Source organism: Coccomyxa subellipsoidea, assembly GCF_000258705.1.
Source record: "Coccomyxa subellipsoidea C-169, whole genome shotgun sequence".
NCBI classification, from domain to species: domain Eukaryota; kingdom Viridiplantae; phylum Chlorophyta; class Trebouxiophyceae; family Coccomyxaceae; genus Coccomyxa; species Coccomyxa subellipsoidea.
Window position 1 is genome coordinate 205,107 of NW_005178020.1, and position 21,678 is coordinate 226,784.

Consider the following 21,678-nt stretch of genomic DNA (forward strand, 5'->3'; position numbering starts at 1 on the left):
CAACCAATGACCTGGTCATAATTCTGCTCAAGTCAGCCTTCAAGCAGGCAAACAAGTGATAGTGGCACAGAAAATGTACATTGAAATTCCACAGCCCTTCCCTAGCTGGCCACACAGCACCAGCCCACCCCCTCAAATTTACATCCCCTACAAAATGTGCCCATTGCGCGGGAATGCAGCAGCGATCTCAATGTCTCCGCCGCTGCGCAGGCCGCTGATCGGCAGCTGCTCCTCATCCTCCTCCTGGAGGAACAAAAGGATACTCAGATGCGGTACAGGAAACCACGGCGGGATCCCAACATGCATACGTGCAGAGCCAAGCATGGGTGACCACTAGACATGACTTCAAATAGTTAGCAACGGGTGAATGCAATTGCCCTTGCAAGGGGAAAGAAGTAGCAGCAGCAGGGTTGATATCCCATGGGCCCTCCTGGAATTGGGCCTTTGCTTCTGGGTTCTGGAACGACCTCTGGTCCGCCCAGAACTCTGTCCCACTAATTGCCGCATTTACAAAGCCAGATGCTATCGCTAAAAGAATGCCAGCACTGCTGTCTTGGCAAAGAAAGATCTCTGTTGATGCCCTGTCATAAGGTGCACCTGGGTACCACGTGGACAAATGGAGGCACCTGGATTTTGCCCAGGGGCTGGTTGGAAGCAGGGAACGCGGTCGGACGCGCGCATGGGCAGCGCCTGATCAGGATCCGCAGCGCCACGTGGGCCGCCAGGCTGGCGAACAGCACGATGAGTAACCACATGACAAACACTACCGGCACCATCATTGCACTCGCGTGGTAGTCTGGCGCCCAGGCCGGCTTGTCTGCAACAGCAAAGCACATAAGCCTTCAGCGGAGTCTTGAACCTTGTTATTACAGGTGGACAAGCTTAAAAGTCGGCATGCTTATAGCTACAGGCCGAAGGGCACAAACTTCATGCTTGAAAGTTTCAAGTTGAAACTCAACTGGCAGTGAGTCATTGCATGCAATGCGGCAGCATAACATGTGCACGCTTATTTGCAGCAGCAGGACACAAGCATTAAGGGAGAACATTGCAAGACTCTGGTTTAAGTGGCACATTTGTACACCTGTTCAGCCTTCAAAAACGTGTAATGATGACACTCACTGCAAGCGCAGAGAAAATGATGCTGTGCCAAGTTGGATGGCAACCTCCAGGACCCCAAATTGTCTGATTACCAAGCAGAATTCCCTATATGGACCTCCCCTTAAAAAATATGAGAACTGCACATCACTTGAGGACTTCAAGGGCACGAGTGAATGCAGGAAGCAAGCAGCAAGTGAAGGCCGCACCCTTGAATAAGATCTCGGCTATTTGGATGAACCAGATTCCCTGTAGCAGAACCAGCTGACCCCGCGCAGCAGTCAGCACGAAGCTGCCTTGGAACCTGTGCATGCATTATCAACCCTCCTGGAAAGTGTCAAAGTCTTGTTGCAATCGTGATGAAAAGAGTGCAGTACTCTTATCCATCAAGTGATGCAGTGCACGTGACGCAGAAATGGGCAGGAAGCCCTCCTCAGAGCAAGTGCCAAGAGCTGACTCAGCTCAGCTGACTCACTCAGCTGAATGCACTTTCCAAACTCACATGCCATGCACCACCTTTTTTTACGCGGATTCAACCAGCACGAGACCTCATTCTATTCCGCCCTGCACTGGAGACTCAGAAGTTCTCACAGGAGGCCTCACACAAAGGCACTGTTGGCCAACTAGCTTCAGGTCTCTTTCACCATTCACAACCCGCAATTTAAGATCTGAAGCGAAGGCAGAAAGATTCCAATGAAAGGCCCACGTAGACTACAAGCACCTGTATTCGCCAAAGCACACAAGCGAGGCGGCGAAGATGAGCATGACTAGGAGGACGTGCAGGCTCCAGTCCAGCGGCGTTCCCTTCAGATGGAACCCAAACAGCAGCCCCTCCGTAGCGAATGCCACCCCCAGAAATATCTGTGCATCAAAGAACGGCCCTGATCTCCTGCAGATATACCTGTGGCAAGGATGGAGGAAGACAGGCTGCCAAAACAGCTGCTGTTGGGAACCATAGAAGGGTCAGGGAGAAGGGGCAGGCCTGTCAAATCCTGGAATGACTGTGTTAGGGATGACCTGGACTCCACTAGATTCAAATGCCATTGGTGGAGAAAGTGCCAAGACGAGAAGGCTGGAGGGGAATAACTGAGAGGTTACTGCAACGCACCTAGCCCTGAGACCTGCAAGAAGCGTGTAATAATTATAATTTTAATAAGAATACCTGCTTCAGCTTCGTCAGTAACTTCCGCTGTGCAGCAGCTGGAAGCGCTCATAGCAAGTGGGCCATCAAAGACAGTGACCCTGATCTCTGGCATAAACTGCTCGGTCTTCCACACATGCAGCCGCCTCGCCCTTTACTCTTCAAAAGCTAAGACCGCCCGTTAGGGAGTAGTGGCATGGCAAACATCTCTGAAGACCAGCACGGCGGCGCATAGCTAGACGATCACGCCTGATTCAAGAGCTGAAAAAGCGGTGCAAGGAAATTGACATTGCTAGCATGCATGTCCATGTGGGATGGTCACTGTCGTACTGAGCAATTATTGCGCCGTCGCAACGCCTTAAATGCCAACTTACGGAACACATGAGTCTAGAAAACAGAATGTGTAGGGATTTGTGAGCTGGGGCAGCAGCATGGCGGCAGGTGCGCGCACATGCTCAGTGCCGGGCGGCAGCGTCCCGGCAGGTGCGTAGAAGCCGATGAGGTCCACTAGGCCGGAGACCAGGAACGCCCCATACATGGCGCTGTGCTGCCAGTCCTGCAGATTGTTCGCCTCAAACCGGCCCTCCGCCGTATATAAATTCCTGCATGCGCATCAAAGAATGCATGTGGGGAAGGAATCAGTCACCCAGCTTGCATGAAAGCATTCCCTGAAGGTATCACTCCTGAGGTTGCTTGCCTCAAATCAGCCCTCCGCCGTGTACAGGTTCCTGCATTAAACCAGTCACCATGTGTGGGAAAAGGAGCCACCGATGCTGTAGTTGAATGAAATTAATGCCTGCAGTATCACTTTTACATATTTTATTTATTTGAAAGCGCCCCTCCGCCGTGTATAGGTTTCCTGAATGCTGACGGGTGCAGCAGTGAACACTGCGTGCATGTGGGTTGGAGCAAAGGGGATACGCGCATGGAAGCAGCGCCAAGCTCCAAGCAAACTGCCAACGCCGGGTTACTGTTGTCAACCCTGCAAGCTTGCGTTGCAGGCTGCAGCGTTGCAGGAGGAACAAGAGTCACCCAGCTGCAGCGGTTGCAGTGTGCAAAAGATATGACAATTAGCCGCGTCTGAGTGTGCGACTGGCTCATGTGCATCCCCAGCAAGAATGACGTCAAACAATTATCTTCAGGCTGTAAATCGAGCCACTAAGAGGCCCATGTCTGTCTGTACCATGACCACATAAGGCAACCTGCTCAAGAGAGGAAGCACCTGTAGGAGGTGTGCCCGGCCCACAGCTCGGCATTGATGCCTATGAATGTGAGCGCCACTTTGAGGGCAGGCTCTACGGGCAGCTGCCGCCCACGCACGCCCCAGGAGAACGGGAACCAGGCTCGGCTGCGGAACGGAGCCTGCCGACCCGCCTGCAGGTGCAGCCTGCAAAGAGGTATACGAAAGATGACTGATCGTTGCTGCATGCTTGATAGCCGATTGAGGTTGTGATATACAGACAACTAGCATGGGCAGTACAGACGAGATACGAGTGGGGTCCGAAAATGTCCTCCATCCTTCAAAATGGCCTCCTTAATGATCATGGCCTCTAACTCTGCTCTGAAATGCAGAACAGGGCAGACTTTCATGCTCAAACACTGGGCAGGTAGATCGGCGTTGCGCTGATGGATGCTCTGTCTGCAAGTGAAAGTACGCACCTGAATGTGCTGAAGAGCCACCAGGACGCCCAGATGAGGAAGAAGCTGCCAGGGAGAACATGGCCTGTGTGTGTATGCGCCAAGGCATTAGGGCCAAAACTACGAAATGGCAACGACGACAGCTGCGTAAGCCATTTGTCTGATAATTGTAGCCTGCAACGCATTCTTGCACAGCACAGAAGGGATGGCATCTGTTACTGAGCACTGCCGCGGTGGGAAGCACTCCGTCCTACCTGGCCATGTGCCGTGCTCTGGACGCAAGCTGCCTGATGGAGCTCCAGCAGCAGCTGCCGAGTGTGACATGTGATCGGGGTCCATGCGATTGTGCAGGATCCCACTCTCCGGATGTTCTCAAGGTCCACCAATTCTAGTGCTTTTGCAGTGCATGAACGAGAAGTATAACCAAATACTCAAGAGCACATTTGACTTCAAAAATGCGTCTGGCACAGTGCTGCACTTTAGTTTCAGGCGTCCAAGGGAGTAACCTTGTACACGGGCCGGCAGCCGAAACTTGCTATCCTGTGTGCTCTTGCGTCGGACCGCCTGGAGTGTCAGGTATCAAAAGATGACTTCTAAGAATAGAAGTGCATGTTGCAGAACAGTTGCCAAAGGAAGTGATGAGTATGTCTCGGAGTGTTGCGAATGCTTCCGTAGATGATCTCGTCATCGCAACGCCAGCGTGTAACGGTTGCCTTTCTACGAGCCATAGTCCTTCCCGAAAGCTGTAACTTCGCAGGTAATCTGCAAAAAAGTAGAATTCTTGAGATAGCTAGCCGCAGCGCGTGTCAGGAGCCATGCAACGCAGCCAAAGCAGCAGCGATGAAGAGTGCGATCTGGGAAACCTGCTCTGTGTTAAGCAACATCCTGTCATCGTACCATTATCTCTTCAGCATTTCAGAGACATTCTTAAAAGATCATGCCCAATCAGACAAACGAAACAGGTATTTGTCTTACAGGTGGGACTGGGAGGAGCACCAGCGGCAGGAGCGTCTGTCGAGGATGTCCCGCGACCAGAAGATAAAGCTGGCTGCTCAACATCAGATGGCTGCCATGGCCAAGTTCAAGTAGGTGCGCTTAGCCTGTCAGCCTCACACAACAGATTCGCCTTCGGATGACTGCCCTTCGCTTCACGCACTTGCAAGCTCCAAGAAGGATCTTCTTTCAGCGTTGAGGATCCGGACGCAGGGAGGAACAGGCCAGGCAGCAGGCGCTAGAAGCCGACACAGACGGCCTGAGGAGACAGTCTGATTCTGACGTACCTTACTCTTCTGAAGGCTTCGATTGGGCGCGCTCTGGAGGCTACAGTACTTCAGGAAGGCACCCCTGGCCAGGGTCACAGAATGGGCTTGATGCCAGATCTCTTGCACTATGGCGCAAACATGAGGCCAGGTGAGAACCAGCGTCTTGCCGTGGCTGTGCTTCAGTCTTTGATGAGCATGCACCTGCTCGCACAGTGTAGACGAGACCCTGCCAAGATCACTGTGCCACTCTTATCAGCTGTGCGGAGAAAGAGCTCTGATCTTGATTCAGCATGCAATTCAGTCTGATAGCACAGCACGGATGAAGAACTCGTCACAGTGCTAGTCTGATTTTGTGCGCAATGCTGTGTTAGTCCTGAGAGCTAGACTTGGAATTGAAGCAGCTTTGAGCTGTGCACACATTGAATTCACTGATGGTTATGCTATTCCACAGGTTTGCGATCTTTGAGGCGAGGGGCCAAAAGGCGCTATCGGCTGCGGACATTCCCTGGCCGCCGGATGAGTCATGCATGCTGGCAGCACTGGTCGCTCTGGACTCCCAGGACAGAGAAGACTCCTCAACAGGGGTTTTTGCAGATTCAAAAGCAAATGGAACGCACCAAATTGGGCAGAGAGGGAGAGCAAATCTGAAGGGCCAAGATAGTGGCATGGGTTCAGGAGAGCAGCAAGGAAGTACTGAGACTCTATTGCTCACGAGCTATAGGTGGGCTGCCCTATGTTCTACATTCTGCCCCATGAAGCCTCTTTTGCCGTTAGTGCATCATACAACCTTCACGACCAGCCACCGTGATGATCAGCATTGCGTTGCATTGAACACATCAGATTAAATTATGACATGAGCCTGGTCGTGAATGTCAAGCTGGATTGTCTGTCCCGGGATCATGTAAGAGAGGGCTTATGAGAAGGCAGACCAGCGGGGACTGATAATCAGTACGACTCACTTTCGATTGTGTGGCTGCCAGGCGGGTGTTTAAGGTGGCGACGCTGAGGTGGCATCCTGACAAGTGGCAGCATGTGAGCGGCTCCCTGCAGCTTCCGGGCAGTGACGAGGAAGCTGTGCTGACGCGCGTGCATGGCATCTGCCAGGCAGTCAACGAAGAGTGGGCGGCTGTGCAACAGAGCTTAGGCTAGCTTAGTGAAAACAAGCTCGTGAGTGAATGTGATCCACACACCAAGTCAAAATTATGGGATGGTGCTATTCACAGCACAAGCAATATATATTGCTTATATATGATATATATTGATATATCACAGCAATAGCAAAATAGTGTATGCCCTATGGCCTCTGGTTTTGGGTCTGCCGACCATGTAGTAATAATAATCTGCAGTATCACCAGATGCAACATATATGTATAGGATCCTATCATGCGGATGTAAGCCTAGTCTGCAATATGTGGAGTACGAAGACTACAGACTGCGCACGTCTTTCTGTAGATTGCAACTTACAGTCCAAAGGTAACCAATTCCGCAGGCCAAACATTTGGACCAACTGACCAGCTGTAACAGCACATATGCCTATTTTATTTTCCAATTTATCCTGCACGCACATGCTCAGGATCCAAACAAGACATCGGTCTTGTCCAACTCCCATGACATATTTATACGGCGAAAAAAATCACAGCTCACTCTCCTCCTTGCCCGGCGGCTCCTCCTGGAATTTGATGAGTCTCGAAGAATAACCCAGTTCGCTGATGCAGCCCAACAAAGCGTCCTCGCCTATGGCCTGCCCATGCAAAACCACCCTCCCGGATTCGAATTCGACCTCGCACCGCTGCACGCCTCCAACTTGTGCCAGCAGCGCCTGTTTTAGCCGCATGCCGCATGCAGCACAACGCAATCCTTCCACATGCAGAATCACCTGCGCCAAAACAGGAAAGGCAGTGAGTGACAGATCTGGGCTCACAGCGCGATTGCACAATGCTGAAGTGGCCCTTGGCATTTCAATACCGTCCAGCAAGTTTACCATGCAGGCATCAGGCAATAAAGCTGGCTCCTTACAAGTGTGCACCCTTAATTCATCCTGCCGAGCTCAGTCCACAGAAGATTGTTCTGTCAGGCTCCGCAGAGGCGCAGTGCGTCTGCATACATGCTGACTCTGAATACTGCCCAAAAAGCCCGCTTACATCGGGATTGATCAACTGACCAACCAGAGTGAGTCAGTCATTTTAGCCCTGGGCAGGTTATTTGATGCTGCACCCATTTCTCGGGATCTAGTATATCACTAGCACTTCATATACACTACGACCTGCGTAGCGCTGCACTGTCTTTTTTGCCTTGCATCTCTCTTCTTTTGATCTGGGCCAAGTCCTGCCTCATCCTAAAGAATCCAGCTACAGTAAGAACCACGTTGGGAAACGACAGGGAAGATCACAGAAGGTGTGCGGATATGCACACCTGCTGCTGAGTCAGCGCCTTGTCACCACTGACAGGCGATGATGTCAGCGGCAGCGAGCGCATCAGCCGCAGCTGGCTCTCATTGTACAGCTGCACCAGTTCTGGCATTCCTGCCAGAGAGAGCGCCATTCCCAGAGCTAGAATTGACCGCTGCGGATTCCTGCCCAAAAGAAAGAGCAATCGTGACATGATTAACTTTCGCACATGCTTTGCACGGCACCTTGGAGACAGAGGAACGCAGACATCAAGGCAGAGCGAGCACCAGAAGAACAAGAGAAAGGGTTGCCTCGACATTGCTCATCATGCAACAACAACACAATGACCCTCCAGCCCCCGAGGGCTGAAAGACCACATTATAAGTGGTGTGAGACAGTATAAAAGATTGCAGTGACCCAATGTCTGCAGATGCTTGCTGAGGGGCCCTAGAGCAATTGAATTGCCAGGAGACAAGACAAAGAACACACGCCTTTCCTTGCATCCCTTGCAGATTGCACAACCAAGATCGTCCTGAAGTTGCGACGGGGCCTGCTAGAAATATGATATGTAGTCCCCACCCAGCACTACAAAACTCTGAAGGTGCATACAGGAAATGGACATGAACTGGACGTTGTACCCAGCAGAGAAGTTTGATAATATTTAAATTGAATATCCTTACCCGTGTCTGAGATGAGAGTAGCCCAGGCTAGCGGTGGTGAGGCCCATGAAGAGAGGCCTGTAGGGGGTCAGCACCGAGAAGCCCGCACAGCCCACAGAGAACAGATTGAGCGCTAGCTGTACCTAGAGAAAACAGATATTCAAAATTTCAGTCATTTTGTTCAGTCAAATAGAACAAGAGATTGCACCACTCCAAGAAAGAGACAGGGTACCTTGGATCCCCACAACAGGGGCTCTGGAACAAACTCGGGATCTTGACTTTCACGAAGTGCTGATGTCCAAGTATATATAATCTACAGCGCCATCAAGGGACGTACCAGACAGCAGCTGGAGGACAGAAGTCCTCCCATCAGTGCGGTTGCATATAATTGAGCGGCCCCTGCACGGGCCATTTGGCTCACTCCAATGTGTCTTTTTGCTCCCAAGATCACGCTATCCAGCACCTTAAGGGTGCCAGGGTCTTCTGGTTGGGCTCTAAGCGATGAATCGTAAGCGTCGAGGAAGCACGTGATAGCTCCGCCTCCATTTGGAATAGAGATACGCGCAATGGGAGTCTTAAGTTCAAATTGGCTTTTTTGGCTCGTTCGTGATCCGCAGAATTCTGTCAATAAAAACAAACTTGGCGAATAGACTAATCAGGATACACTCACTCAGGCCTTGAATTCAGGGTGATGACTGAGCTGCGAGAGCTAATTTCGAAATTTCGAGAATTCTGATGATCATTTGCTTTTCTTATAAGCTTGTAATTACTAAGTTAGTAACGTCCTTCGTGTCATGTTCTTGGAAAGGTTAGGGACGGGACGAAACCTATGATGCGGATGCATGCAAAATGTGTAATCTGCATGTTGATCTACTGCAATCTAGAGATCTCTTGCCCTCGCTTCTTGCCAAATGAATGTGTTAGCATTGGTATGCATGTAACAAAAAAATCCATGATCATCTTCATGGCAAAAGTAGCCGAGGCCAACCTTCGGAGCACACCAGCTGAAGCTCTTCCAGGCATTTGAAATCACGAGTCTCTTATGCAGAACAGATACCCAAATACAGATTCCCAGAGGAAAAGCTTGCAGCAACTACAGTCACTACACATTATAGAATCACTCTGACACCTGCCTAGTAGCTTTAATTAATAATAAAATTAAACGCCAAGTGGACATCTTCAAGTCTACATTTGAATGTCTGCAGACAGCGTTCCCTCCTGTGCCACATCAGCGATCTGCGCCAGAGCGCCAGCCGTGAACCAGAGCGACCCGATGACATAACCGATTAGGTGACCCCACCAGGCCAGGTTTGGCGCGAAGGGCAGCAGTGGCTGAGTTAGCACCGCTGCCAACAGGAGGCCTGCGGAGCCCTGCGCAAGAGCCAGCAAAAGCATATTTCAGTTTCAAGTAAACAGTAGGTGTTGGAGCATTCAGGGCTTAGATTTGCATCAAGCATCCAGACCCCAAAAAGTGTACAGCGTGGTGTTCGGTTAGGCAGACAGCTATTGTGCATGCGACATGCTGACCTGAAAACGGCAGGCAGGCAAATGTGCAAGGCTGTCACATTTAGCAAAGACACATTCTCAAACCAGTAGCAATGATTTCATCTGGTCAAGATGCTCATAATTCCAGCTGATCAGCACGGACTGGGACAAAGAAGGAGAGACCCTGACTGTGCAGGAGGGGATCTTGTTGCGGGAGAAAGATAAGACTGATGTCATAAGCAACAACAGACACAGAGAAGACTTTAAAGTCTTCAAGGCCACGGGACTCACCACTAGATAGCAGGCAGAACCCCAGAAGCCCAGCTCTCTAAGGTGCTCCCAGGCAAATACGTCACCCGGCGCCAGGCTGGCATACATGGAGCCCAGGATGACGTAACTGCCGCACACGAACAGTAACCCGCTGACGACGTTCAGCACCGACGTCAGCAGGGCCTCCGCTGATGTCAGCAGCGCCGGAGACAACGCCGCCGGAAGCGCGCCCAGCAGGATGGGCGCTGACGTGGACACCACGCACATTTCGCAGCCCGCCACGATTGCCTGCGTGCCTGCGCGCCAGATACACTCTGCTATTTTTCCCTCCCATCAACATTTTATTTTTGCTCCATACCTCCTCTCAGTGTGTCCCAGCTTCTTTGCTCTTATATCCAAGATCTACACAATCCAAGATCTACACAAGAAGTGTGCACGATGCGAGCTGGCAATGCTACTGGTACCAGCTCAACTCTGCTGGCCAGTTCCCCCTCTGCAGTAGTGCAGAGCGCTATCAGTACATGCAGTATGTTTATTCCTTAGCTCAGTGGCGAGCGACTGGCATAGGACCGGGTAACGAGTGGCTAACAAGACCAGATAAATCAATTGATAAGCTTTGTGACTGATTCCCAGAGACATGAATGCAGAACAGTAGTACTCGTGCCTTTGAGCACAACCCAACACATTCTAATGAAGTACAGCTCAAGGAAGTCCTTTATTTGCAGCGGGGCTGCAGTAGAAAATTAAGCTAGACAATCCGGCGGCGTACCTCTCACTTCGGTGCGCGCCCATACGCATGCCGGCTGCTCCCGGCCGTGCCGTCTGCGCGCGGCGTGAAGACCCTCCAGGGCAGCGCGCTTATAATCGCGCGCCCCCAGGGCGAACAGGACTGACCCCGCTGCGTAGGGGTAGGCCACGAGGGCGACGCTGACTAACCGATTTGTCAGCTCCAGCATCGCCGCTGTAGACCCGGCAAAGAACAAAATCGACGCTGCAAAAGGCAGAAGGAAATAGATTAGTCATGTGTTGAGAAAACTTGCTCGTACATGCCATGTTGCTGGCAAGTTTTGCAATGAGAGACTGTGACTTCAGGAGCTGCAAAGCCTTTGCAGGCACTTCACCAGTGGCATTCTAGGGGGCTCTATACAGCTGTGATAAAGCAAACGTAAGTTGATGCTTGTGCATATGTGGATGGCACGCTTCATCGACCAAGGTGCTATTCTGCGTGGTGTGGGGTGCTGCTCAGACTCAATCTATTGAAAGGTCGATATCCAGAGCAGAAAGACTGCCTATAAAATGGCAGTTCTCACCCAGAAGGAAGAGGAACGATGCCCTCCATCGGCTGCTGCGCCATTCCCAGCACCAATGCCTGGTGAGCAGCGGCCGCTGTAGCCCCCTGTGCTGCTGCTGCTGCTTCCTGGGAGGATCTGCTATCCGCGGCCGGCTCGCTGTTGCACAAACATCTTGGGGCCATCGAAAGCGTGCTTTGTTTCGACTCCTGCCTCGGCAATAGCTGCGTAGCGGGTTCAGCCTGGGCTGTATGCAAGTGATGCCTCGCTGTGCGCAGAATGTGGTACATCTGGCGAGGGATGGGCCACTGGCGCTGGCATGTGCCAAAGTGATTGGCCTGAGCGGTTTTCTGGCTGGGGCCCTGTGTTGGTAAGACAGGCTACATCTGCTAACGTGAGCTCCAGTCTCTGTGCCCCTTGTTCCTGGCCTGCAGATGGGCTGGATGCGCATCGGAGATTGAGCAAAGTGCTGTCCTTGGTCCTCCCTGCAGGAACAATAATTGATTGCATCTGGTTATACGCTTTAGGATGTTGGCACTCTGCATGTGCGCATCGTTTATTCATCCTTTCCTGGTAGGAAAATGGCGCTGCTGCAGGACTTTGTCCAGAATAAGAGTCAGATGGCAAGAGCATTATACTGCACAGATTGAGGAGCATGCACGACATTCTTATACCGCTATTGATTACCTGGAACACTTGACTATGTCAGACTTGAGCCCTGAGACAAGCGCCTTCTGTGTCGTAATTTTACCGAGAGTTCGGCCGAGTGGCCCAAGCCATCAACAAAACCTCTGCATCAGAATGTGATGGAAGAAATCCTTTTCGAAGATTGTTCAGAGTCAGAATATCACACTTGGCTTGACACCTTCGAGTAACAAGAGCCTCGGGCTTATTGTGATCCTCAGCGCGCCAGCAAATTTGCTCAGCTGCGCCCCTGATGCTGCGCTCGAAGTGGCCTCACAACAAGAAAGTGTCAGATGAGCCTATTGCGATCTGCCTATCAGACGCCAAATTTTCAGAGCGAGGCATTTTGTCTCCTCTGCACGGGTCTTGGTATGACTAATTTGACTCTTGACCACGTGGGCCATGTGACAGTCCCTGGGAAACGTCGCCTAAAATTATCTCTTGCATTGAAGCCAAAATGGGGTATTATGTGTTGCGTTTTAACTTTGAGTGTCCAAAGCTGTGCAGTGCGTTGCACCACATGAACTCAGGCTGTCCTGTATGGGCAGCTACTGCTGTTGCATGATGGCATCATGATGATGCAACTTGCATGCACAGCTGGCAGCCGCCGGCGGCTACTTGCAACTTGAAGTCCAGGTCGTGTGTCACGGAGATTTGTGCTGGTTTCTGCAGGAGAATGACTCGTAAATTTTTCTTCTCGCGCCTTGCTGGTCCCTCTAAACACACATGTGACGGCGCTGTAATCATTGCAAAACATGGCTGCGTGTATGCCCTATGGCCTCTGGCTTTGGGTTCGCCGGCCTTGTAGTAATAATAATTGATGGCTGAACCAGTTTAGGGCACCACCGGTGCTCCCTGATTCAATGCCGGAATGAAATGGTGCCCTGGAGCCATGATATTCAGCTGGTCAGTGCAGCCTCAGTCAAGTTGCAGGCAGCCTTTCTACTCACGCTTGAACTACCTTGCCCGTTCTCGTCCGTCCCGGAAGCAAAGCTGCCTTGGGCGTCACCAGTAGTGGGTTGGGTGACCACCTGCGAAACCGACGTGACGATCTGTACTTTTGCTGCCCCTCCGTTTTTTCCTCGGGCGACTTCTTCAGTTGATGCACTGATGGAACACGCTCAGCGACCTCGTGGTCCCCGGTTCAAGTCTCCTGCGAAACAGCGCATTTTTTTTGCAGGGACAAAATCACACTCGAACACATCACACAACACATGAAACGGTTCCAATTGGAAGAGTCCTGAAGCCGCTCTTGTAGACATCTTCACAAGCACATGCATCAATTTCCCATGCACAGCAATATAGATGGCCTCCCCTCCCAGCACTCTGTGGCACGTGCTGTCCGCTGCATTGACGGCGACTTGCATGCACGGCAAAATTTTCACCTCTGATAGCTTTCCACCCACCGAGACGTGCCAAGACGCACAAGCTCTGGAGTGCAATTATGAATCACAAACTCGATTTTTAATGGGTCAGTGAGTCCATCTCAGCATGTGCATGCAATGCTTGCGCATCTTGAGGCTGCACAGCCAGTTTCCTGCCACATGGCCATGCATGTGAATCAATAAGTATTACAAGCTGGCAAAGCTGAGCCTAGCGCCCACAGGGCACACATGCAGGGATCACTTGAACTCACAGGCAGGTCTGAAGCAGTGACGGCAAGTTCATGGCAAAACATTGGTGCTAAGAAAAGCTGCAACCACACAGGTGATGCTGTAGGGACAGTCTGACCGTGCCCACAACGCACTTCAGCAGAGTCAAATCAATCTTCTATTCCAAAATAATAATTCCACACTGTGTGACACTTTGTTCCATACTTTGAAGTTCACGGTTGTGCGTCATGCAGACTGCATGATGCTGTTGCCTCCACAAGGCAAGCACAATTCCAGTCATTTCCGGTGTCACTTCAGATGTACATACTGCCATTCATGTGCAGTCTGAACCATGTTCATCCCAGCAAATCTGAGTCCCAATCATTCACAAAGCGAAAAATTGTATTGTACCGCTTTATACTGCCATTACTTCAGCCCTTCGGGCCTCAAACATAATGTCAACTTCGGTTCAGCGATCCAGTGCTATTGACCAACTTTCCACACCTTCACATTCATTTCAGAATTTGCATCACCAATGGCATGCGACGTTGCTGTAAGGCTGATCAGATGCTGCTGCTATTCATCAAGATTTCACACCTTCACACTCGTTGCAGAAATTGCATCACCGATGGCATGCAACGTTGCTGTAAAACCTGTCAAGCTTGTCAGATGCTGGTGACTGACACAAGCGTGAAGCCAAAGAAGTCCCGTTCGTTGAACCCCACAAATGACAGGGTGGTGACAGGCTCGTACGCAGTGAAAGTGCCCTGAAAGGGCGCCCAGGGTGTGAGGTACAGGGGGCAATTGACGCATGGAAGGTCGAGAGCAGTGGGGTTTCCGGTGTTGGGGTTGATGTAACTGCCGCTCACGGCAACAAAATCGCCGTCCACAGAGACGCCAAAATTGGCGTTGGAGGCGACCGTTATCGGCGGGGCGCTGCGGCCGACGCTCCTTGCCTTGGTGGTAATGAGGTAGAAGGAGAGCAGGTAGTTGCATCCCGGCACGGTTGTCAGGTTCTGGCTGATGCTGCTGTAGATGCCAGCATCTGTCCCGGTGAAAGCTGCGAAGGTTGTGTTCGTGTTGTTGTACTGCGCTGGCAGGCCGGTGGCCGGCAGCCGCGGCGAGCTTGGAGGGGCGGTCGGCCCGTCGGTCTTGATGCTGAATAGGCTGCTGACAAACTGCTGTCCGTCATCTAGGGGGGTGGAGGGCACCCAGCCGGGGAGGAAGGTGCTGCTCTCAAAGGCGCCGTTAGTCACGATGTTGCCGCCGCCCAGGTGGCACGCTGCATGCATGCGCCACATGTCAGCCCCAAAGACATCACCGATGGCATGGCATGCGAGTGTGACAGTTCCTTGCTGTCCTGCCAACAGCAAAGATTCTTCTTCGTGCGAATGGCTGCGCGAGGACCCAAAGCCAGAAACACTGTGAAGAATAGCTGTCAGTGCATCTGACTGTTGATCTATAGGAGGGCTGGCGTGGGAGATTGCTGTGAACGGCCCCTGTCTGGCTGCGGTTTGTGCTGCTCGCCACAGCACTTTTGCATGAGAAGTGCTGTTCTTCTTCTTTCCTGCTTTTTGTGGAATGAGCTGTTCTCGTCACACAGAAGATCAACCGTTTCTTATCACTCGTCCATCGTAGTGACTACAGGCCTAAGTGCATGATCACACTGCCAAAAAGCTAAGGTGCATCAGGAGAGAATCCCCCTTTTATTGAAAATCAAAATTTTCCAAAACTACTCGATACAACCAGAATCTTGCAGGCAGGCACACACCTAAGCCACCTGTGGGGCCAGTTGGGCCGGTGGGGCCAGTCTGTCCAGTTGCGCCGGTGTTGCCCGTCGCTCCAGTGCCGCCTGTGGGCCCTGAGATACAGCAGGCACCGCTCAGTGACAGACATTCAAAGCATCCTCAACATTTTCTGTATTCCTGCCCATCCAGAGAGTTTGCTTCTGTGAATGTGTAATCTTGTGGCGTTTAGTAACCAGATGACCTCTATAGATGACCTCTAGCTACAGTACTTAGGGCCTACTCATACAGCATGCACATCAGGTGTGTGCAAAAGGCAAGCCAGGCTTGGGCAAAGGGGCAGGGTCGATTGGCAACAAGCGACTAGCACGAGACCATGCAGCAGGGTCACCCCCACTCACACTTCCTCTGTGATAGACATCCTATATAGCAATTGTCTACAAGTATCAGGGATTCCTGGCAGGATTGAATGTATCAATTCCTGCACTCGACTGGTACGCAGTTATTGGACGGGAAGAAACACCTGTGATAGAATCTCCATTGCTCCCGGCAGGGCCAGTGTCTCCTGTAGCAAGATAGAGAGCTTGGCATCCCTTAAGAATGCATGGTCGGAGAGCATCAAGTCATACTGAGGCATCAATATGTTCACCTCACAACAATGCAGGACTTGCTGTTTGACAAAGCTCATCAGTGCAAGACTGAGAGGGAGTGCAGACTCCCGGATTTCTGCATGCAAAGAAGCTGCAGCGCGGTGTTTGCTTTGGTCGAACAAAGTTTCTTTTGTCTTCATTGAGCCTGAGAGAGTTTCTAAACCCAGTAGCTGTCCGACATTGTGTTAGGGCCTGTGAACTTGTTGACAAGCAGCTTAAACACCGTCAAAAGGCAGGCAATTGGACGTCTTTGGAAGGCTTTGCAAGCAACTGTGTGTCAAATCAGGATGGCTGAGCCTACCTGCAGTGCCTGTTGCGCCAGTGGGTCCTGTGGAGTCCTGCAGGGTCGGAGAGCAGATAAGGTCAGCCAGATGTGGTACAGCGCACGCATGTTGAATAGATGCAGCCGTCGAAGCTGGCATTGAAGTCGCAGAGCCACACCGTGAAAGAGTTGACGGTAGCATTGAGAGCAGCGACTGTGGCCCGGAGCGCCTCTATGTCTTTCTCCTGCTCTCGGCCCTCTGCCTTGCTCTGAGGAAGAACGTGGGAGAGAGCGTTCTCCACCTCAGACAGCTTGGCGGTGATGTTGCCCAGTGCCGGCCCTGGCACGAGTCAAGTTCTGAGCAAGTGCAAACTCATTAAAATCACGAGCAGGAAAATTAGAAGCGTCTCAATTTATCAATAAAGCAGTTTGAGCACCTTTGATATGGGCTGTAGCTGCCGAGGCCATTGTTGCGAAGAAAATAGCTTGGTACAGGGTCGCCATAACAATCTTGACGGATGCCGTCATTCGAACAATCCTGCAGCGACAAATACAAAATATCCCCATTTTCAGCTGAATAAGACAGATAGCTCCTTAGGATACCATTACTGGTATATATTTCACTGCAGGATAGGTACCTGCAGCGCGTATGCGGGGATGGACTGAGAGGACGGCACAAGTGTCTTGCGCTCCCGCTGGCGGGGAGAGAGATATGGTGTAAATGGCCACGACTTCAATTTTGTTCTGAAATGGTTCAAGACCTGCACCTTTACTTGTCCCACAAGCTGCAGCTGCTATGTCAAAGTTGTGACACGGCCAACCGAATTTACCGGAATTTCCTTCTTGGCAAAATTTCCAAAATCCATTGATAGCGGCCGCCAACAAATATGTTCTGGATCCTTCAGGTGCAACAGTGCTTAACCAGAGGATTGTAGTTGTGTTAAGAGGCTCGTCACGCACGTCGAGAGACCAGCTATTAATATCAGCTTGGAGAACGTACTGACGACTTTAGACTTCAAGAAAGAAATTTTGTCAGAGGTACCAGCATGGCTCTCACTCAGTACGGGTCAGCCTCCAACAGACCATCGTCTGACTCAGTCACAGGGAGAGAGGCAGCGAGAGAAGGCAGCAGGCCAAGAACGATTCCTCAATTGAGCAGCAGGAATGAACCAATTCCATGCCCATTCTTGGCTTTTAGCCAGTATCCTTAGAAATAGGTGTACAGCTCATGGATAGCATATGGAAGGCTGGGTTTCATATCCTCATTGCCATAATGTCATTTACCAAGGGGCAAAGATATAGTGCCAGCCAAGTGTCTATCATTGAAGGAGCGCGCAAGTGCTCAGCAGCAAGTCTACTCAGCAGCAAGTCTACTCGGGCTACTGGCAGTAGCGAAGACACAGGATGGTCACATCAAAGCCACAACATATGGCCGAGAAGGGGCGGATTTACTTCACCAAGGCTTGGGCACCCTTAGAGTCATGCGCCTTTGCAACGGCGCTAGCGCCCATACACAACTGGCTAGTGCACTCATGCATGTGCGTACGCGCGTGCGCTCAATTGCTGAAGGAACCCATGACGTCTGGGTGCTGCTCTGCAAACCATAACCAGTTGCAAATCTTTGCTTATCCACCCTGAAGGATTCTGGCGCGGCGGCGCACCGTGCGCCGTGACATGGCAATCGATGATAGCTTCAGCCCACTGTCCACCTCCAAGTGGACCCAAACTCTATAGTTGGACAGTGGGCGTGGCATGATAGTGGTGCCATTGAACTGCTGTACCATTCTCATGTGCAACGGCGAAGAGATCCACTTCAATTTCCCAATGCAAAGGCCGTGACTTGCTCGGCTGTCCTTCGCCAACTTTGAGTTTAAGTAGGCGTTACGGACCACCTCCACAAGCATAGCCTGATCTGGCGGATAATGCTCGTGTGGCTCTGAAGACGCATGCCATGGCAGAAGAATCTTCTGGAGAGTCTATCCGGTATTGCTGGGCAATCGATGGCGACGTGAAAATTGTAAGTGCAATCGTTGATCCTTTGGTACTCTATTTAGACAGATCAGCCCAGCTTTAGGTCTTCACCGTCAACATTGCAACCGGCATTTTGTCTTGTGCGAGCTGAGCGGGGGTGACAACACTATACAGAGCAGCAAGATGGCTATTGAAGGCACTACGTCTGACATTACCCCTTTGCTGGAGGCCAATCGGTAAGTTTGGTTGCAACCCTACTTCTTGGTCTCGACGCTTGTGGCTGGGGGGCCTCTCTTCTGCAGGCCGACTTGCTCGAACATAAACTGACATTTTTCAAACTATGCGTGGTACCACGATACCAATGTACCATGATACTGTGGTGCGAAGTAGGGATCTGGAAGAGTTGATCGCTGCCCTACTGACTGCTGTGATGCTGTTGTGTGCCTGCTGTGCCGGTCTTACAGGCGTGCTATTAACTCATCTGTTGGTTGGTTGCAACATCTATGTTTCGAGCAAAGCTCCTGGGTAAGTGTTGCTGAGGCCAAGCAGGGGCATCTGAGATCTGCTTATTGTGCAGGAAATGGGCGGAGGAGTGCATCGCCAAGGACCCCACCTATTTCTCGAAGATTGCTGGCTCACAGTCTCCAGAATTCCTCTACATTGGCTGCTCTGACTCTCGCGCGCACGTGCGCACCCCATCACATCCCTTGTCTTCAGTAGAAGCCTTGATCAGGATTGCTGTGCATACTAGACTGCTTTTCCGGCATTGGCAATCTGAATTTGCTATGCACATCTTTGTGTGGCGCTGTGTGACTCTCAGCTTGGTTGTAATTGAGGAAAGTAAATGGCCATGCATGTCCTTTAGAGATCCCGGCTTATATAGTGCCACAAGCAGCAACAGACAGTGTCAGTGCAGCTCAGCTCTGCAGCTGCCACAGTATATTGTACCTGCACTTCACTTTATCTTGGCCGTTGACTTTTGTGCATGCATGCGCGCAGCCGGCCGCGATGTTCAGCATGGCGCCCGGGGAGGTGTTTGTGCAGCGCAACGTCGGCAACCTGATCAGCGTCAAAGACCTCAACTGCATGAGCTGCCTGGAGTACACAATCGACCACCTCAAGGTCAAGCACATCCTCGTCACCGGCCACTACAACTGCGGTGCGCCGCGCTTCTCTTCCTCAAATCCATTTTTAAATCCAGACATTGTATGCAGAAGCAAATGGTTCAGACAGCCTAGGATGAGGATCAGGTGCAGATCCAGGTTTTTGTTTTATCTAGCCATGAAACACATTAGCCAGGTGCAACTTTCTTGAAAGCACTGCAGGCTCACATGCCTGCAAGCCCCAATCAGCTGCTTGTTTGGAGCTGCTCTTGGAGAGAGCTATTCAGACAGAGGACATCTTTATGTGCTTCCTTTGTTGGAGAAAGGCAGGCATAGCATTGACACTACAAAGTCCATTATGCACTCTTACACAGCAGCACAACTCTATCTGAATGCTCACTGAACCTCTGGAGCACCCAGGAATACCCTATTGCACTCTTCTTGCATTTCGCTCTCTTCAGATCGAGCACGTGGCTGGGTGGAGACTGACGGCGCTCAAATTTGAACCCTATAGTCTTCAAATTCAATCAACTCAATCAATTTTATGCGCGCAGGTGCGTGCAAGGCGGGACTCGTGTGGCACCCGAGCACGGCGGGGGTGACTAACCTGTGGATCTCTGATGTGAGGGACGTGCGTGACAAGAACGCTGCCGCTCTGGAGGGCCTCCCCCTCGACGAAGCCTGGGACAAGTGCGTGCCATTTAAGTACTCATTAAATGACGAAATATTTAAGAAAATTTGAATTGGGATTTGAATTTTATAAGAGGCAGAGCGCTGCTGTTGACAAAGGCTCTCACAAGAGGAGGAATAATAGTTGGCAATATGTGCGCGGGCCATTTTGAGTGTTGGCAGTTTGTATGCTACTGAGATGCAGGTTCTTTCATGCAGCATCTGCTTTGCTTTGCCCTGCCGCCAGGGATATCTGGGCAAAGCCTGAATTGCCATGCAGCAATACCTGAGAGGAACCACACTCACAGTTTGAATACAGAGCTGATGGCAAATAAAGCACTGATAGCAAGCAAGTCTTGCAGGCCTCTCCTGCACCCGGTGCAGGAGAGGAGCCTTTGCCTGTATGCCTTGGAGTTGCTCAAACCGCTCAATCCTTGAGTCACCTCTCGTCTTATTATTTTTCTTCTCTCTTTGTCTTAAATTGAGAGACCGTGGCCCTGAAAAAGAGAGCGCTGCGGTGCGCAGGCTGGTGGAATTGAACGTGGAGGCGCAGGTGTTCAACGTGGTCTCGTCGCCGGTGGTGCAGGCGGCGTGGGCGCGCGGCCAGCAGCTGGTGGTGCATGGACTGGTTTATACCCCCGGCACCGGCAGGGTCAAGGTGCGTCTGGAGCCCGGGGACCTTAATAGACTCAAAGCTGTGATTGCTATGCCCTGTGGGCGTGGCTTGCTGGGTTTCGGTTCGGAGTGCTTTTGTTGGCAGGGCAGGGGTGTAAAGCAGTTTTTCAAGAATATGTCTGCCTTGGTAGAGGGAAATAATGCGAGCATGGCACAAGCTGGGGACGCAAGCAAGCGATGACACAATAGAGCTGATTAGCAGTATCTTTGCAGCAAGCAGATATCAGACCACCACAAGCTCCTTGCAAGTATTCTGACAGGATTTTGGGCTTGCAGGAGCTGATCAAGCCCGTCACGGGCAATGATGACGGCACCTACAGCCTGTCTGCCAAACTGAAGAAGCACTGCTCCTTCTCTGAGTCCCTCAAGTGACTTTGATACACGCAGCTGCCAGCAGGCTTGGGCCAATACAGGCATACTCTCAGCAAGCTTCCTCGCAGGAATGCAGCGAGTTCACATGTGGAAGACGTGTCCAGGGGTGGGCATGTCTTGTGCGCACCCCTGGACACAACAGGGGTGCGCACAAGATCGAGAACTTTGGCGGCTGTAGGCAGGATTGAGCCAGTCAGATTGTACTGTGAACAAAACTGTTGGGAGGCCCGTGTTGCACAAGCAACTGTAGCACTGTAATGGTGTCTGGAATAGCTCCTTCTTCAGGAATTTTTTTGTGTTGAGATCCACCTGTGTGCGTGCTGTTTGGGGACTGTGTCAAGTCATGATGTGTTCATCAATATTTAGCGCGTGGCAAAGTAGGTGGACCTGACTTTCTTTGCTGTTCTACGCTGTGTGTGGTTGCCGTGAGGCAACTTTGTATCTCGGTGTACACACATGCAAAGTTTTTTGTGGCCCGACTGGTGCCACATTGTCATATATGTTTTGCAGTAAGATGTGCACTACATCATAATGCGATGCACATGCATAGTATATTGACCTCTCCAGCACCAAAACACACCTCATGTTTGCCTATCGTCTACAGTGCCCGCCATTGGCAGTTAGCCATGCATCTGTGCATACCCTTACACTCCACCACAGCTCAGCCGTACATCAATTTTCTTGTCACATTCTACTGTAATAAATGTCACATCTGTCTACGGACCCCTC

The 21,678-nt window shown here is 51.3% G+C and overlaps 6 protein-coding genes across 6 annotated transcripts; 2 read left to right on the forward strand and 4 right to left on the reverse strand.

Annotated features, from left to right (window-relative positions):
- Positions 1 to 147: 147 nt before the first annotated feature.
- COCSUDRAFT_60132 (hypothetical protein) lies at positions 148 to 4,198 on the reverse strand (the record flags this gene model as incomplete). The annotated part of the gene is made up of 8 exons (XM_005642953.1): positions 148 to 243; positions 627 to 817; positions 1,305 to 1,399; positions 1,817 to 1,956; positions 2,688 to 2,838; positions 3,459 to 3,623; positions 3,896 to 3,959; positions 4,129 to 4,198. 8 exons carry the CDS (start codon positions 4,196 to 4,198, stop codon positions 148 to 150), a joined length of 972 nt encoding a protein of 323 aa, XP_005643010.1.
- A 491-nt stretch (positions 4,199 to 4,689) lies between these two features.
- On the forward strand, positions 4,690 to 6,285 carry COCSUDRAFT_60133 (hypothetical protein; the record flags this gene model as incomplete). Its single annotated transcript, XM_005642954.1, has 5 exons — positions 4,690 to 4,721; positions 4,852 to 4,959; positions 5,081 to 5,137; positions 5,588 to 5,656; positions 6,117 to 6,285. The coding sequence occupies 5 exons, from the start codon at positions 4,690 to 4,692 to the stop codon at positions 6,283 to 6,285; spliced, it is 435 nt and encodes a 144-aa protein (XP_005643011.1).
- Positions 6,286 to 6,582: 297 nt separating this feature from the next.
- COCSUDRAFT_34498 (hypothetical protein) lies at positions 6,583 to 8,657 on the reverse strand. Its single transcript, XM_005642955.1, has 4 exons — positions 8,520 to 8,657; positions 8,204 to 8,325; positions 7,549 to 7,708; positions 6,583 to 7,012 (listed from the first exon to the last, which is right to left on the reverse strand). The coding sequence occupies exons 1-4, from the start codon at positions 8,550 to 8,552 to the stop codon at positions 6,770 to 6,772; spliced, it is 558 nt and encodes a 185-aa protein (XP_005643012.1). The 5' UTR covers positions 8,553 to 8,657; the 3' UTR covers positions 6,583 to 6,769.
- A 710-nt stretch (positions 8,658 to 9,367) lies between these two features.
- Positions 9,368 to 10,893, reverse strand: COCSUDRAFT_45271 (hypothetical protein; the record flags this gene model as incomplete). Its single annotated transcript, XM_005642956.1, has 3 exons — positions 9,368 to 9,553; positions 9,959 to 10,233; positions 10,707 to 10,893. 3 exons carry the CDS (start codon positions 10,891 to 10,893, stop codon positions 9,368 to 9,370), a joined length of 648 nt encoding a protein of 215 aa, XP_005643013.1.
- A 3,274-nt stretch (positions 10,894 to 14,167) lies between these two features.
- COCSUDRAFT_45272 (hypothetical protein) lies at positions 14,168 to 16,663 on the reverse strand (the record flags this gene model as incomplete). Its single annotated transcript, XM_005642957.1, has 5 exons — positions 14,168 to 14,784; positions 15,283 to 15,363; positions 16,199 to 16,235; positions 16,285 to 16,499; positions 16,597 to 16,663. The coding sequence occupies 5 exons, from the start codon at positions 16,661 to 16,663 to the stop codon at positions 14,168 to 14,170; spliced, it is 1,017 nt and encodes a 338-aa protein (XP_005643014.1).
- Positions 16,664 to 18,128: 1,465 nt separating this feature from the next.
- On the forward strand, positions 18,129 to 21,445 carry COCSUDRAFT_54903 (beta-type carbonic anhydrase beta-CA1). Its single transcript, XM_005642958.1, has 6 exons — positions 18,129 to 18,366; positions 18,708 to 18,816; positions 19,130 to 19,289; positions 19,788 to 19,923; positions 20,428 to 20,560; positions 20,854 to 21,445. The coding sequence occupies exons 1-6, from the start codon at positions 18,314 to 18,316 to the stop codon at positions 20,947 to 20,949; spliced, it is 687 nt and encodes a 228-aa protein (XP_005643015.1). The 5' UTR covers positions 18,129 to 18,313; the 3' UTR covers positions 20,950 to 21,445.
- Positions 21,446 to 21,678: the final 233 nt, after the last annotated feature.